Raw genomic sequence first — 17,133 nt, forward strand, 5'->3', positions numbered from 1 at the left:
GTGTTCACTTTCCGTTTAAAATAAAGCAAAGTTTCATCCCGGATTGATCAATCCTTTCCTTTCTATGGGAAAAATATGTTTAAGTTTATAGACTTATTTATTAGTGTCACAAGTAGGCTTACATTAACACTGCAAGGAAGTTATTGTGAAAATCCCCTAGTCACCACACTCGGACGCCTGTTCGGATACACTGAGGGAGAATTTAACCAATGCACCTAACCAGCACATCTTTCAGACTGTGAGAGGAAACCAGAGCACCCAGAGGAAGCCCACGCAGACACGAGTAGAATGTGCAGACTCTGCACAGAGAGTGACCCAAGCCAGGAATCAAACCCAGGTCTCTGGTGCTGTGAGGCAGCAGTGCTAACCACTGTGCCACTTGTGCTGCCCTATAAAACTTTGGGTATATCCACCTTTGGGAAAGCTTTGATATTCATATTAATTATAAAGTTTTAACAAGTGAGAAAGTAAGGCTACAGCCCAATTTCTTTTTACCACAGTTGAGAGCCTGGTGCATGAGCCTGGAAATCCTAACTCCAGCTCCCCAAATTCAGCATGCTCCATCTCAAGAGCAGATGTGGAGTCAGGTGGGAGTTTGCATGCAAATTGTTTACGGAGGTAGTTGTTCATTTAAATCACTGGTTGTTTCCACTGAAGTGGGAATTTAGTCAGCCAGGAGTGTGGAACCTGGAGAGTTCAGATTAAGCCAGGTAACAGCTGGCCTAATCGTGGTGGGTTCATCTATATAGCCAGGTTGCAGATTTGAAGAGGTAAAGTCCTCTATTAGTTATGGCCCCAGGAAACCTTTGGGTGAGGAAAGGCATCCTTTGAAATAAGTAAGGCATCCTTTTAGGAAGGTAACCTTTTGGATTGTTAAAAATAAATATGAATATGCGTAAAATGTGCATAAACTCATTGGAGCTGTCAAGTCTGCCAAATAACTGTCAAAGATGTTAAAGGACTGTAAAACGACTAAAAAACTGTCAAGTTGCCACAGAATTTCCAAATCTGTCAACAAACTGACAAGCCTGCTAATGAACTGCCAAAGCTGTCAATGGGCTGCCAGTCTGCCAAAGCAATGTAAAAGCTGTCAAAGAACTATCAGAGCTGCCAAAGAACTGTCAGAACTGCCAAAGAATTGTCAAATCTGTCAAAGAACAGTCAGATCTGTCAAAGAACTGACAAGGAGTTGTCAAGCTATCAAAGCAATGTAAACACTGTAAAAGGAATGTCACAGATATCAAAGAGCCATCAAAGGTATCAAAGTGCTATCAAAGAACTGCCAAAGATTCTAGAGAATGGTCAAACTCCCAAAAAAACCGTCCAAGCTGCCAAAGAACTGTCAGAACTGTCAAATAATTCTCAAAGAGACTACAGAATAGTTTAGCTCCAAAACAATGTCAGAGTTGCCAAAGGAATGTCGGAGTTTCCAAAGAACTGTCAGAGCTGCCAAAGAACAGCCAAGGTGCCAAAGCACTGTCAGAGCTGCAAAACAACTGTCAAATCTGTCATAGAATTGACAAGGTTATTAAAGAACCATCAAAGCTGTCAAGGAGCTGTCAAGCTGCAAAGCATTGCAAAGCATTGTAAAAGCTATAACGGAAATGTAGCAGATGTCAAAGAACCATGAAAGCCATCAAAGAGCTGTCAAAGAACTGTCAGACTCCAGAGAATTGTAAAGTTCCAAAAGAACTGTCCAAGCTGTCAAGGAACTGTCAAACCTGTCAAAGAAATGTAAAAGAAATAACACAGTTGTTAAAAAACTGTCAGTCTGTCAAATAACTGTCAAAAGTCAAAGAATTGTCAAACTGCTAAAGAACTGTCAAATCAGTCAAAGAACTGTCAAACTGCAAGTCAATGTCAGTTATAAAGGAAATATCACTGCTGTCAAAGAACTGTTAGAGTTGCCAATGCGACCAAAGTACTGTCATGATACCTAAGAACCACCAAACTGCCAAAAATCAGTCAGAACTATCCACAAATTTGCAAATCTGTCAAAGAACTGTCAAAGAACAGTGAGATCTGTCAAGTAACTATCCACGCTATCAAAGAACTGACAACACTGTCAAAGAGCTTTTACAGCTGTCAAAGAACTGTCAAAGATTACTAGATTAATTGGCATGGGGATGGTAAGGGCAAAGCATGGTGGGAGAGGGTGTGGGTTGGCATGAGTTGAGACTAAGTTGACATAAGGGCTACAAAGGTCCATGGGGATGTGGGAAAGCATATAGGGTGTGATGGGCAATGGGGATGCATAGAGGGACATGCATTGGAATAGTGGATAGACGGAGCATGAGTTGGCATGGGGTGTGAGTGGTCATGGTGTGTGGAGAAAGGATCGATCATATGTTAGCACAGGGGTAAGAAAGGCCCTGGGGTGAGCAGAGAGCATGGGGCAAAATAGGTTGGCATGGATGAGGTACGGAGAGTGTGTGGGGAGGGGTGAGAGGTGAGGACTGGAGGCGTCTTGTTTCAATCTTGTTTTATTTAAATCAATCAAGTGCCTGAGCATAAAGGTGGGCTTTCAACCCATCCAGCCTCCATACCTCTGGAGGCTCTGAAATTGCTCTGGGGGCTATCTTAACCAACTTCTAGTCCAGCATAACACCAACCCACCTGCAGCATCACTTCCCATGGATTTAAAATCAGAACTGTGGCCAGACAATTTTAAAAGTTGGGTTCGCAGAACTAGGAATTCTCCTGTCTCTGTACCCAGCCTGGGTGCAAAACTCTGGGCCTATCAGTCGCTCGGTAACACAGAAGCTGAATCCTGCTGAAAAGAGAGATATGTTGCTGAAGTTTTTCACTTTGAACTCATCTGGACAAACATAAGAATGCCAGATTTCAAACAATCACAACAAATTATACCACAGAAGAAAAGAGCATGAACAAAGAACAAAAAGAACAAAGAAAATTACAGCACAGGAACTGGCCCTTCGGCCCTCCAAGCCTGCACCGACCATGCTGCCTGACTGAATTAAAACACCTTGCCCTTCCTGGGACCCATATCCCTCTATTTCCATCCTATTTACGTATTTGTCAAGACGCCCCTTAAAAGTCACTATCGTATCTGCTTCCACTACCTACCCCAGCAACGGGTTCCAGGCACCCACCACCCTCTGTGTAACAAAAAAGCCTCATACAACTCCTTTAAACATTGCCCCTCGCAGCTTAAACCTGTGCCCCCTAGTAATTAACTCTTCCACCCTGGGAAAAAGCTCCTGACTTTCCACTCTGTCCATGCCCCTCATAATCTTGTAGACTTCAATCATGTCGCCCCTCGACCTCTCTCGTTCCATGTTGCTTTGGTCGTTTGCAATAGGCAGAGTACAAACCGCACTGAACCAGCCCACACCTGCACCTGCAATTGGATAGCTCATAGAGTCATAGAGCAATACAGCACGGAAGCAGGTCCTTCGGCCCAACTGGTCCATGCCAACCATGGTACCCTCCCAGATAGTCCCAATTTTCTGCATTTGGCCCATATCCCTCTAATCTTTTGTCATCCATGTACTTATTTAAGTGCTTTTTAAATGTTGCTGTTGCACCTGCAGCTCATTCCATATAAGCAGCACCCTCTGTGTGAAGAAATTGCCCCTCAGGCCCCTCTTAAACCTTTCCTCTCTCACCTTAAACCTATGCCCTCCAGTTTTCAATTCCCCTACCACTTGTTGAGTAATCCAAGGCGAGATGTTGGCGTAGCGGTAATGTCACAGCATTAATAATCCAGATTCCAGGCTAATTGCTCTGGTGACACTGGTTCAAATCCCACCAGGGCAGCTGATGGAATTTAACTTCAATTAATAAATTTGAAATATAAAGCTAGTCTTTGGAATGGTTATTAACAAACTATAGCTATCATCAATTGTCATAAAAACCCATCTGGCTCACTAATGTAATTCAGGGAAAGGTTCAAATCCCACAACAGTATAATTTGAATTCAGTTAATAAATCTGGAATTATAGAACTTGTCTCAGTAATGGTGACTATGGCAAATATCAGTGATTGCTGTAAAAATGCATCTAGTTCACGAATGATCTTTAGGGAAGGAAATCTGCCATCCTTACCTGACCTGGCCTACATGTGAATCCAGATCCACAGTAATGTGGTTGACTCTTAACTTGCCCTCTGACATGACCGAGCAGGCCATTCAGCTCCAGGGCAATTAGGGATGGGCAACAAATTCTGGCCTTCACCCCATTGAAGGCTTAATTAAAAAAATCCTGAGTGTGCTAATAGTTACACTAACAATCAAGCTCATAACATTGCTAGAAGCAACATACATCCAAACAACAGACCCATTCGCTGCAAACAAAAGGAACATGTCCAAGTTTGTGCCTTTTATGAATTACCCAAGATCTTGTCAAGGCTACAGCTCCGTATTGCTCTCTCAAGATAACCCCTCATCTAATCAGAATCAACTTGTCAACCTATCAGCATTCTTTTCTTCTGTGGTATAAACAGATTTGCAATTGTTTGAAATTTGGCATTCTTGTGGTTGTCCTGATGAATGCAAGACAAAAGGCTTCAGCAACCTGGATCTCTTTTCAGCAAGATTGAAGAGAGACTATTTTGCCTTGGTCTTTATTTACTTAATATCGCCTTCTTCACACACTACACAAGGCCACTCGTTATTTATTTCAAGACATGTTCTCAACAAGCACAACTTGATACATACATGGTCAGTGTGACCTGCCCCTTGTAAATTTCAGGGGTATGTCTCTGTCATTGCTGCATTTTGCCCTAAGGTTAAACTTACTCACTGGTGATGGACTTGATAGAATAGAAGGAAACCTCTCGGCAGAGCTTGAGGGGATGGATGGGTGGGGACTGTGGGCGCTATTTTACAACCTCTCTTGGGCAAGGCTCGTAAAATCCTACCTGAGGCCAATGGAGAATTCTGTTCTGTGAGCCATGCCTGCCCCAATTCCGAGTTGGGCGTGGCGGTAAAATTCTGACCTGCGTGAAAAGGTCCCCACCAAACAATTTTCTTCATTCTGGATTAATCCACACATCACAGAGAGGGAGGTGATGGCCTAGTGGCATTATCACTCGACTATTAATCCAGAAACTCAGCTAATATTCTGGGTAGCCAGGTTTGAATCCCATCACGGCAGATGATGGAATTTGAATTCGATAAAAGATATCTCTGGAATTAAGAATCTACTGATGACCATGAAACCATTGTCAGAAAAACCCATCTGGTTCACTAATGTCCTTTAGGGAAGGAAATCTGCCACCCCTACCTGGTCCGGCCTACATGTGATTCCAGAGCCACAGCATTGCAGTTGACTCTCAACCACCCTCTGAAATGGCCTAGGAAGCCACTCAGTTGTATCAACATTTCAAGAAGGCAACTCACTACCACCTTCTCAAGGGCAACTAGAGATTGGCAATAAATGCTGGCCAGCCAGCGATGCCAATGTCCCACGAATGAATGAAGAAAAGAGATGTACCAAATTAGTATGATTTATTATAGCCTGAGAGGATGGATTTGTCAAAAGACAAGTGTTAAACAATGGATATATCCAATGGATAGTATTTTCTGAATCTCTTGAGGATTAATGCACATAGGACACTTATAAATGTTGTCAGTTTGAATCTGGTTGAGAGATGCCAATGCCAGACCGAGTGAGGTGATCTTTTGATCGTGACGTGACCTGCTGGATTTTCTACCTGCAAGGTGGCAACAGTGGAAGATGTTCTCAACTAAACATCGAGAATTTTTGGTGTGGTCAATGGTTCCCCTAAGGTCTTTGATGAAGCAAGTCATGATTGGGACTTGCGGACATCATTCATATACTTGACATAACAATGCCATCATCACTGGCATGGTGGCACAGTGGTTAGCACTGTTGCCTCACAGCGCCAGGGGCCCAGGTTCGATTCCCGGCTTAGGACACTGCCTGTGTGGAGTTTGCACATTCTCCCCTGTGCTTGCCTGGGTTTCCTTCAGGTGTTCCAGTTTCCTCCCACAGTCCAAAGATGTGCGGGTTAGGTTGATTAGCTTTGTGAAATTGACCCTTAGTGTCAGGGGGATTAGTAGGGTAAATACATGGGATTATGGAGATTGGGCTTGGGTGGGGTTGTTGTCGGTGTAGGCTCGATGGGCTGAATGGCCCCATCCTGCATTGTAGGGATTCTATGATTCTATGAGTCTATGATCACTGAACCTTACTTATTTTGTTTTAGGTCGAAGAAGTTCATTAATTTTGTAGAAAATTGCCTGGTGAAGAATCACTTACATCGAAGCACCACTGAAACCCTGCTGAGACATTCATTCATCCGTGATCAGCAGAATGATCGGCAAGTCCGCATTATGCTGAGGGATCACATCGACAGAACCCGGAAGAAGAAGGGTGAGAAAGGTACCAAACCCCTTATGTTTTTGTACCTGTTATTTCTGACCGTTGCAGTTGTAATTTTCTAGTTTCATTCCAGTGCTTGTACACAGAGGAAATGCTGGTATGGTGGTAATGTCACCAAAATAGTAATTTAAAGTTTATTTATTAGTGTCACAAGTAGGCTTACGTTAACACTGCAATGAAGTTACTGTGAAAATCCCCTGTTGTCCCCATTGTGGGGACGATAGGAAAATTGTTTTCTCCTGCACACTATCATGTGGTCTCCACACTCCGGCACCTGTTCGGGTACACTGAGGGAGAATTTAGCATGGCCAATGCACCTAACCAGCATGTCTTTTGGACTGTGGGCGAAAAACCAGAGCGCCCAGAGGAAACTCACGCAGACACGGGGAGATCGTGCAGACTCCGCACAGACAGTGACCCAAGCCAGGAATTGAACCCGGATTTGTGAGGCAGCAGTGCTAACCACTATGCCACCGTGCTGCCCCGGAGTCCTACGCTAATGTTCTGGGGACATGGGTTCAAATGCCACTATAAGTTAAATTCAGTTACTAAATCTGGAATTATAAAGCTTGTCTCAGTAATGGTGACGACCATGACTATTATCAGCGATTTGTCGTAAAAATCCATCTGGTTCATGAATGCTCTTTAGGGAAGGAAATCTGCCGTCCTTACCCGGTCTGGCCTACATGTGACTCCAGATCCACAGCAATGTGGTTGACTCTTAACTGTCCTCTGAAATGACCTGGCAAGTCACTCAGTTCGAGGCCAATTATGGATGGGCCACAAATGTTGACCTTCCCAGCAACGCCCACATCCCATTAAAAAACTTTATAAATTCCAGCATGTTCACTTTAATGTACATCACCTGAATTTCTGTTCTGTACTACCAGTTGGCCGCACAAATCTAGTCTGAAAATCCTCCAGTGATTGATTTTGCGATATTGAAATTCTATTTGTTTGATAATCACTGCATGTGTTAACACAAGCCTGAGCAGAAGAGTTTTTTTTAAATCATCTCTCATAGTCCTGGGGCTGGACCTTTGTCTCCAAAAGGAGGTGGGAAATGAATGCAAAATGCTGCTCTTTGTTTCTCCTCCAAAGGAAACACACCATTATCCTCCGCCTTCATGATCCCGCATCATGTTCAAGAGTCGGGAATGCCTGGTGTGCAGAATGCTCATGCATCTCTTCCGAGGTTGTGGTCCCCATTGTGAGGACCAAAGGAAAATTGTGTTTTCTCCTGCACACTGTCACGTGGCGGTGTGGGTTTTGGAAGCCTTAAATAGGCAGAACTCGTGACAACTGGGTGAAATCTGCTGAGGAATCACAAGTATTCAAACGTTTAAGTGCAAAATGTTTTGATACCGACAAATGTCGCAATTAAATACTGTGCTCTAATGTAGATGTGTCTTGAATGTAGTGATTCATCACAGGAATCTATCCTGCAAAAGCAAATTGACCCTTACAAAAGGTTGTCAGGCATTACAGTACTTTTCCAATTGTCAAAATTGCCATAATATATGAAAAATGTAAAAACAAATTACCTGTCAACCTCAGCTACCATGTTGTGTGCTTTGATTTAAGTTGACTCACAGCTCTAACTGTTGAACAAAAACTGCTGGTGCAAGTTGCAAAGACCCTCTATACCTGCTCGTCTCCATTGATTGATAGACGCTCTGGTTTGAAATGGAAAGGGGACATCATTCTGCTCTGTCAGCTTCAGAAATGTAGTTGGAACCTTTTGTTATGAAATGTGTAGCCATTGTGAATGCTTGGCCGGGTTTCAAAAGTTATTTGTGATTTCAGCTCAGCAGGTGATCTATTTATCCAGGAATCATAGAGTTTACAGTGCAGAAACAGACCATTTGGCCCATCGAGCCTGCACCGACAACAATCCCACCCAGGTTCCATCCCCATAAGCCCAAATATTTACCCTGCTAATCCCCCTGACACTAAGGGGCAATTTATCATGGCCAACCAACCTAAACCACACATTTTTGGACTGTGGGAGGAAACTGGAGCACATGGAGGAAACCCATGCAGACATGGGGAGAATGTGCAAACTCCATGTAGACAGTCATCCGAGGTTGGAATTGAACCCGGGTGCCTGGCGCTGTGAGGCAGCAGTGCTAACCACTGTGCCACCGTGCTGAATGATGAACACTTTGAAAAGACTGTAATATGTCTTTAATGTGGTTTCTTGTTTGTTCACCAACCTGATAGGCACATAAAGGATTACTTTTTTACACACAGAAGTAGATTTTCTTCTAGTATCAATGATAATATTTTTGAATTCAGGATTTTATTAGGTTGTTAGAGGGATTTTTTTTCAATCATTTGAAAATGATCCCCATCATTACTACATGGCCCATGATGAACGTGCCTCGTGGATACTGGGTGAAAGGCAATGTGGGAAAAATGGGGGAAAATTACATGGCATGTCGGTGGCGTGGGGTGGTATTTTTTTCTTTATTAATTCATAGGATGTGGGAAGGCAGGCCAGAATTTGTTGTCCATCCCTAATTGCCCTTGAACTGAGTGGCTCAGCCATTTTAGAGAGTGGTTAAGAGTCAACCACATTGCTATGTGTCTCATATAGGCCATACCAGGTAAGGATGGCAGATTTCCTTCCCTGAAGAACATTAGGGAATCAGATGAGTTTTTACGATAATCAGTGGTATTTCTTGTGGTCACCATTACTGAGACCAGCTGTACATTGCAGATTTATCAACTGAATTTAAATTCCACCAGCTGCCGAGTTGAACCCATGTGCCAGAGCATTAGCTTGGGTCTCTGGATTACTAATCTAGCGATATTACCACTATGTCAGGTATCGTCTATGATCTATATTGAAGGATAATGACCCTGAAGTGGTGGCCCAGTTCTAAATTTGACGTCTATAAGTTTGAATTTATGTTTCTTGTGCTGTAGTTAAAAATTGCCTTGAAATACTGCTCTGGAATGACCTTCTCTACCCTGTTTACTCCCTTATTCGCTTGGATAAGGTATCATCTCAAAGATGGAAAGCCGAATTTTTCGCAATCTTTCCTGATAACTCAATCCCCTGTTGCTGAGTTTAGCTGCTTGGTTCTTCTTTGCATTGCATCTTGGGATTGAATGGGGCAGCATGGTGGCACAGAGATTAGCACTGCTGCCTCACAGCACCAGGGAGCGGGTTCAATTCCGGCCTTGGGTCACTGTCTGCGCGGAGTCCGCACGTTCTCCATGTGTCTCCTCCGGGTGCTCCGGTTTCATAGAATTACAGAAACCCTACAGTGCAAAAGGAGGCCATTCGGCCCCTCAAGTCTGCACCGACAACAATCCCACCCAGGACCTATCCCCAAAACTCCACATATTTACCCTGCAACTCCCTCTAATACACACATCCCGGGACACTAAGGGGCAATTTAGCATGGCCAATCAACCTAACCTGCACGTTTTTAGACTGTGGGAGGAAACGGGAGCACCTGGAGAATACCCATGCAGACATGGGGAGAATGTGCACAATCCACACAGACAATGACCCAAGCTGGGAATCAAACTCAGGTCCCTGGTGCTGTGAGGCAGCAATACTAACCACTGTGCCACAGCGCCACCCACATTCTGAAAGGCGTGCTGGTTAGGTGCATTGGCCATGCTAAATTCTCCCTCAGTGTACCCGAACAGGAGTTTGGTGATTGGGGGATTTTCACAGTAACTTCATTGCAGTGTTAATGTAAGCCTATTTGTGACACTAATAAATAAAGAGACTAGCTTGTACTATTTTGTTTAAAACCAGGCAAATTAGTCAAGGTACAGACTTGATAGAAGACTGCATCAATGTAGCCTTAAAATTGATTTGCCTACATAGAGTTCTATTTGTGAATAATCGAAGATGTTAAGTGTTGAGTTCACTAATCTCCCCAAGCCTCCTTCAACCTCACTCCCAGCCACTTTAACACCATTTATAGAATCATAGAGGTTTACAGCATGGAAACAGGCCCTTTGGCCCAACTTGTCCATGCCGCCCCTTTTTTTTAAACTCCTAAGCTAGTCCCAATTGCCCGCATTTGGCCCATATCCCTCGATACCCATCTTACCCATGTAACTGTCTAAATGCTTTTTAAAAGACAAAATTGTACCTGCCTCTACTACTACCTCTGGCAATTTGTTCCAGACACTCACCACCCTGTGTGTGAAAAAATTGCCCGTCTGGACCCTTTTGTACCTCTTCCCTCTCACCTTAAACCTACGCCCTCTAGTTTTAGACTCCCCTACCTTTGGGAAAAGATATTGACCATCTAGCTGATCTGTGCCCCTCATTATTTTATAGACCTCTATAAGATCATCCCTAAGCCTCCTACGCTCCAGGGAAAAAAGTCCCAGTCTATCCAGCCTCTTCTTATAACTCAAAGTTACAAACAAATTTGTGAAGTTTGTTCACAGCCCTTTTCTTGTGCTTCTTTGTGCAATACTTTACACTTAATATTTGAATTTAATTTACCAGCTGATATTCATTTACATATTTTCAGAAATTGCTTTGCATATCTTAGGCTGCCTTTGCACACTCAGTAGCCTCCCTAATTTGGCATCAAGATTTGCTTCAAGAAACAAACTCTGTATAGCAGATGGAGAACACAGCTTACTAAAACCTGAACTTAATTAAAAGAAAAATTAGATCCAGTTTGTGGAGGAATGATCATAGGGTGACGGAACACCAGCTTCATCATTATCCCTTCTTGTCATTAGATGAAACGGAGTATGAATATAGCGGAAGTGAAGAAGATGAAGATGGACTAAATGAAGAAGAAGGGGAACCAAGGTAATTTATTTACACTGGGTAATTTACACTGGGGAGACAGAGGGCAGGATTTTCCGGCCACGCTCGCCCCAAAACTGGAAAATCCCACTCAGGGTCAATGGACCTTTGCATGGTCCACTTCCCCACCCCTCCCATCCCCAACAGCCATGATTCCCATGGTGGGTAGGACAGGAAATTGCCCCTTAACTGTAGACTGGATGACCATTTTGGGGAACACCTTCACTCAGTCTGCAAACATGACCCCGACCTTCCTGTTGCGTGCTATTTTAACTCAGCACCTTGCTGTCCTGTCCCCATGTTTGTCCTTGGCCCATTGCTATGTTCCAGTGAAGCCCAAGGCAAACTGGAGGAACGGCACCTCATCTTCTGATTAGGTACGTTACAACCTTCTGGACTCAACATTCTGTTCAACAACTTTAGACTGTGACCTTTCTCCTCCATCTTGACCTTTTCTCAATATCCCAAACATTTTTTTGGTCCAATGCAAAAACTCTCCTTTCCCTTTGCCCACTGCCCCATCTGTCACCAGTTCTAAGTTTTGTTACATCTTTGCTGCAATCTCTCCCAGCTCCCACCAATCACTGTCCCGCCTCCTCTTACAACATATTAACACATCTCTCCCCTTTAGTTCTGAAGAAGGATAATGCAGACTCAGAACATTAACTCTGTTTCCTTTCTCCACGGATGCTACCAGACCTGCTGAGTTTCCCCAGCTTTCTCTTTTTGCTTCCGATTCCAACATCCGCAGTATTTTGCTGTTTTAGTTTAATTATTCATTGGGTTCTTCTGTCAGTCACAAATGTACCAATCATACTGCAAGGATTGATAAAACAATAACTTGGGTTTTTACTTGCAGCTAAGATCATATACAGACAATACTAACTAGGATAATTCTGATCTGTTGAACCTGAGTCATGGGATTAAACATAAAAACAGAGAAGATAGGAGCAGGAGGAGGCCATTTGGCCCTTCGAGCCTGCTCTGCCATTCATCATGATCATGGCTGAACATCCAGCTCAATAACCTAATCCTGCTTTCTCCCCATAACCTTTGAACCCGTTCGCCCCAAGTGCTATATCCAGCCGCCTCTTGAATACATTCATTGTTTTAGCATCAACTACTTCCTGTGGTAATGAATTCCACAGGCTCACCACTCTTTGGGTGAAGAAATGTCTCCTCATTTCCATCCTAAATAGTCTACCCCGAATCCTCAGACTGTGTCCCTGGTTCTGGACTCCCCCACCATCGGGAACATCCTCCCTGCATCTACCCTGTCCAGTCCCGTTAGAATTTTATAAGTCTCTATGAGATCCCCCCTTATTCAGCTGAACTCCAGCGAAAACAATCCTAACCTAGTTAATCTCTCCTCATACATCAGTCCCGCCATCCCCGGAATCAGCCTGGTAAACCTTCGCTGCCCTCCCTCATGAGCAAGAACATCCTTCCTCAGAAAAGGAGACCAAAACGTTTAGATGTCATATTCTGTCTCATGGTGGGCCTGATGGATGGCAGTTTAAGGTACACTTCCTTAAAGGTACATGCACATCAAATCAAACATTACTGACATATTTATCTGATTCTCTTTTGAAAGCCACTACTGAATCACCATCCACCAGCCCTTCAGCCAGTCCATTTTGGAAGGTTACAATTTGGCCTGATATTGCCATATTGAAGGGGAGGCAATGGCACTGTGCTATTGTCACTGGGCTAGTGATCCAGAAACCCAGAATATTGCACTGGGGATCCAGGTTTGAATCCCACTATGGCAGATGGTGGAATTCAATAAAATAATCTGGAATTAAAAGTCTGATGATGACCATGAAACCATTGTTGATTGCCAGAAAAACCCATCTGGTTCACTAATGTCCTTTAGGGAAGGAAATCTGCCGTCTTTACCTGCTCTGGCCTACATGTAACTCCAGATCCACAGCAATGTGGCTGACTCTTAACTGCCCTCTGAAAATGGCCCAGCAAGCCACTCAGTAAGGGATGGGTAACAAATGCTCATCCAGCCAGCAATGCCCACATCCCATGAACGAATAAAAGAATTGAGTTTAAAGTTTATTTATTAGGCTTACATTAACATTGCAATGAAGTTACCGTGAGAATCCCCTAGTCGCCACACTCTGGTGTCTGTCCTGGTACACTGAGGGAGAATTTAGCATGGCTAATGCATCTTTTTGGACTATGGGAGGAAACCGGAGCACCCGGAGGAAACCCACACAGACACAGGGAGAAAGTGCAAACTCTGCACAGGCACCCGAAGCTGGGAATCGAACCCGAGTCCCTGCCATTGTGAGGTAGCAATGCCACCCTGCCAGTCCACTGCCCCATCAAGAAATTTTCTGAGGGCAGATCACCAGAATTCAGTTGAATGTGCTTCTATTCATTGCTTTTGCTGGTCGTTAAAGGAGAAATATTGTCCAGGAATTGATGCAGGGAGGAAGCTGTGCTGCAATTATATTTTTCCACAAAAGCGAAAGCTATTTTTTAAAAACCAAATTGGTTATATGGGATGTGTTTGAGACCGCTGTGTCGAGTGGAGATAATGTTGCGACTAATTGATTCTAATTAGCCTTCCCAGTAATTTAGGCAATTAGGCCAAGACACTGAAATGATACATTAGCAATATGCAATCTTTCCTCGGATAAAAGCAAATTCAGATTTCAATTTAGGAACATAGGAACATTGGAGTTAGGAGCAGAAGTAGGTCCTTCGAGCCTACTCTGCCAGTCAATCAGATCATGGCTGATCTCTCCCTGGTCTCAAATCCACCTCCCCACCTGTTCCCCATATTCCTCTTTCCCTATTTTTTATTAGAAATATGTCCAGCTCCCTCTTGATTCAGACTCCAGCGTGCTATGGTTCAATTCCCAGCTTGGGACACAAATTCCACAAATTCACCACCTTCTGCAAGAAGTAGTTCCTTCTCATCTCCGTTTTAAATCTACCTCGCAAGCTATACCTGTGACCTCTTGTTCGAGATTGCCCCATAAGAGGAAGCATTTGATCTACATTTACTTTATCAATCCCTTTTAAAATTTTATAGACCTCGATCAAATCCCCCCTCATCCTTCTAAACTCCAGCGAGTGCAAGCCCAAACTGTTAAATCTCTCCTCAACCCCTTCATCCCCGGAATCAATCTGGTGACCCTCCTCTGAACTGGCTCCAATGGCCACCACATCCTTCCTCAAATAAAGAGACCAAAACTGGACACAATGCTCCAGATGTGGCCTCACCCAACACCCGATGCAATTGCAAACACTTCTCTGATGTTGGTGCATGAGTACAGCAAAATTCCCAAGGATTGAGTTAAATTATATTCCCTGACCTCATTCTTTAATATTGCTTATGGGTGAAGGAGGAATATTACTCAGGAAGTGATGTAATGAGGAAACCATTATTACTGCACAGAAAGAAGCCATTCGGCCCATTGTGTTTGCACTACCCCTGTAAATGAGCATTAGAGTCAGAGGGTCATAGAGGTTTACAGTATAGAAACAGGCCCTTCAGCCCAACCAATTTTTTAAACCACTAAGCTAGTCCCAATTGCCCGCGTTAGGCCCATATCCCTCTATACCCATCTTACCCATGTTACTGTCTAAATGCTTTTTAAAAAACAACATTGTACCCGCCTCTACTACTACCTCTGGCAGCTTGTTCCAGACACTCAGCACCCTCTGTGTGAAAAGATTGCCCCTCTGGACACTTTTGTATCTCTCCCCTCTCACCTTAAACCTATGCCCTCTAGTTTTAGACTGCCCTACCTTTGGGAAAATATATTGACTATCTAGCTGATCTGTGCCCCTCATTATTTTATAGACCTCTATCAGGTCACCCCTCAGCCTTCTACACTCCAGGGAAAAAAGTCCCAGTCTATCCAGCCTCTCCTTATAACTCAAACCATAAAGTCCCGGTAGCATCCTAGTAAATCTTTTCTGCACTCTTTTTAGTTTAATAATGTCCTTTCTATAATAGGGTGACCAGAATTGCACACAGTATTCCAAGTGTGCTAATTGAGCATTGTGACTTAGTGCCATTCTCCTGCCTTTCCCCCGCACCCCTGCTCATTGTTTCTATTCAAATAATCATCCAATGCCCTCTTGAAAGCCTCAATTGAACCTGCCCCCATCGCACTGTGCATTCCAGATCCAAACCACTCGCGAAATGAAAAAGCAATAAAGAAATTAATTCAGAAATAATTACAAAAACACGCATATCAATCTGAAAAGGTTTAAAACAAATTATTTTAACTAGCTTTGGATTATTTCTGCTACAATATAAGATCATAATACATAAGAGCAGAAATAGGCCACTCGACCCATCGAGTTTGCTCTGCCATTCATAGAAACATAGAAACTAGAAGCAGGAGTAGGCCGTTTGACGCTTCAAAACTGCTTCGCCATTCATCTTGATCATGGCTGATCATCGAATTCAATATCCTGATCCCCCCACTTCTCCCCATATCTCTTGATCCCTTTAGCCCCAGGAGCTATATCTAATTTCTTCTTGAAGTCAGACAATGTTTTGGCCTCAACTACATTCTGTGGTAGCGAATTCCACAGTGAGACGATGATCTGATGCGATAATCCTCAACTCCACTTTCCCACCTTATCCCCACAACCCTTGATTTCTTTACTGAATAAAAATTAACTTGAACATACTCAACAACCCAGCCTCTACAGCCCTCTGCAATAAAGTATTCGACAGATTCACCACCCTCTGAGAGAAGAAATTCTTCCTCACATCTGTCTTAATTGGGTGAGTCCCTTACTCTGAGATTATGCCCTCTGGACCTCGACTCTCCCACAAGAAGAAACAACCCCTCAGTATCTACCCTGTCAAGCCCCCTGAGAATTCTATATGTCTCAATAGGGTTGCCTCTCATTTGTCTAAACTCCAATGAGTAATAACGCTGTTGCCAATCTGTATATGTGACTATGTTATATGGACATACAAATCAGGAGCAGGAGTAGCCCACTCAGCCCCTTGTCCCCTCTCCAACAGTCAGTAAGATCATAGTTGACCTGAGTGTGCGCTCAACATCACTTTCCTGCCTACTCCTCATACCCATTGACACCCTTATTATTCAAGAATCCATTGTTTGCTCACTGTCAATATTGATAATACTGCTATTTATCTTCGCTGCTCACTAAATTAAAAGTAAATTTAAGAAGATGCATATTGCAGTCAGCCAGGCACAGACTGGATCATAGAAGCTGACAATGTGTGTGTGTGTGTGCTGTGTTTCATAGACTCCCTACAGTACAGAAGGAGGCCATTTGGGCCATCGAGTCTGTACCGTGCACAATCCAACCCAGGCCCTATTCCCGTAACCCCACGCATTAACCCTGCTAATCCCTCTGACATTAGCGTCAATTTATCATGGCCAATCAACCAAACATGCACATCTTTGGACTGTGGGAGGAAACCGAAGCACCTGGAAAAAACCCACGCAGACACGGGGAGAATGTGCAAACTCCACACAGGCAGTGACCCAAGGCCAGAGTTAAACCTGGGACCCTGGCGCTGTGAGGCAGCACTGCTAACTGCTGTGCCACCGTGCAGCCCCGTTTGTGTGTGTTGTGTTTGTGTGTGTTGTGTGTATGTTGTGTTTGTGTGTTGTGTGTTTGTGTGTGTGGGTTTGCGTATGCGCGTGTTGTCTGCGTGTTGTGTGCGTGCGCACATGTATGTGCACATGTACATGCATGCATGTGCACAAGTGTGTGCCCGCCCATCCATGTGCTGGCCTGTTGAGTGTTCTCCAGGTTGTCTCATTCCTCTCCAGGCACCTCCCTCCCTTCAATATCCCCATTGGTTTCCCTAGCGCTGCACATATTTTATTCTTTTCGAGTAAATATCCAGGCTGGTGAGCTGCAGAGTGAGACAGGAGCTCCAATCATAAAAAGGAAGGAAATGGTCCACAATGACTGTTAAAATTTTCACCAATATGATAAATTATT

At 43.8% G+C, this 17,133-nt stretch overlaps 1 protein-coding gene across 3 annotated transcripts in view; it reads left to right on the forward strand.

Annotated features, from left to right (window-relative positions):
• LOC144493006 (mitogen-activated protein kinase kinase kinase kinase 4) overlaps window positions 1-17,133 on the forward strand; it is a 307,127-nt gene that overhangs the window by 152,151 nt on the left and 137,843 nt on the right. For all 3 annotated transcript variants that reach the window (XM_078211781.1, XM_078211782.1, XM_078211783.1), the window contains exons 10-11: window positions 6,193-6,368; window positions 11,097-11,169. In XM_078211781.1, coding sequence (XP_078067907.1) covers window positions 6,193-6,368; window positions 11,097-11,169 — 249 coding nt within the window. The remainder of the gene's footprint in view (window positions 1-6,192; window positions 6,369-11,096; window positions 11,170-17,133) is intronic.

The sequence above is a fragment of the Mustelus asterias genome, chromosome 4 (genome assembly GCF_964213995.1).
Source record: "Mustelus asterias chromosome 4, sMusAst1.hap1.1, whole genome shotgun sequence".
Lineage (NCBI taxonomy): Eukaryota > Metazoa > Chordata > Chondrichthyes > Carcharhiniformes > Triakidae > Mustelus > Mustelus asterias.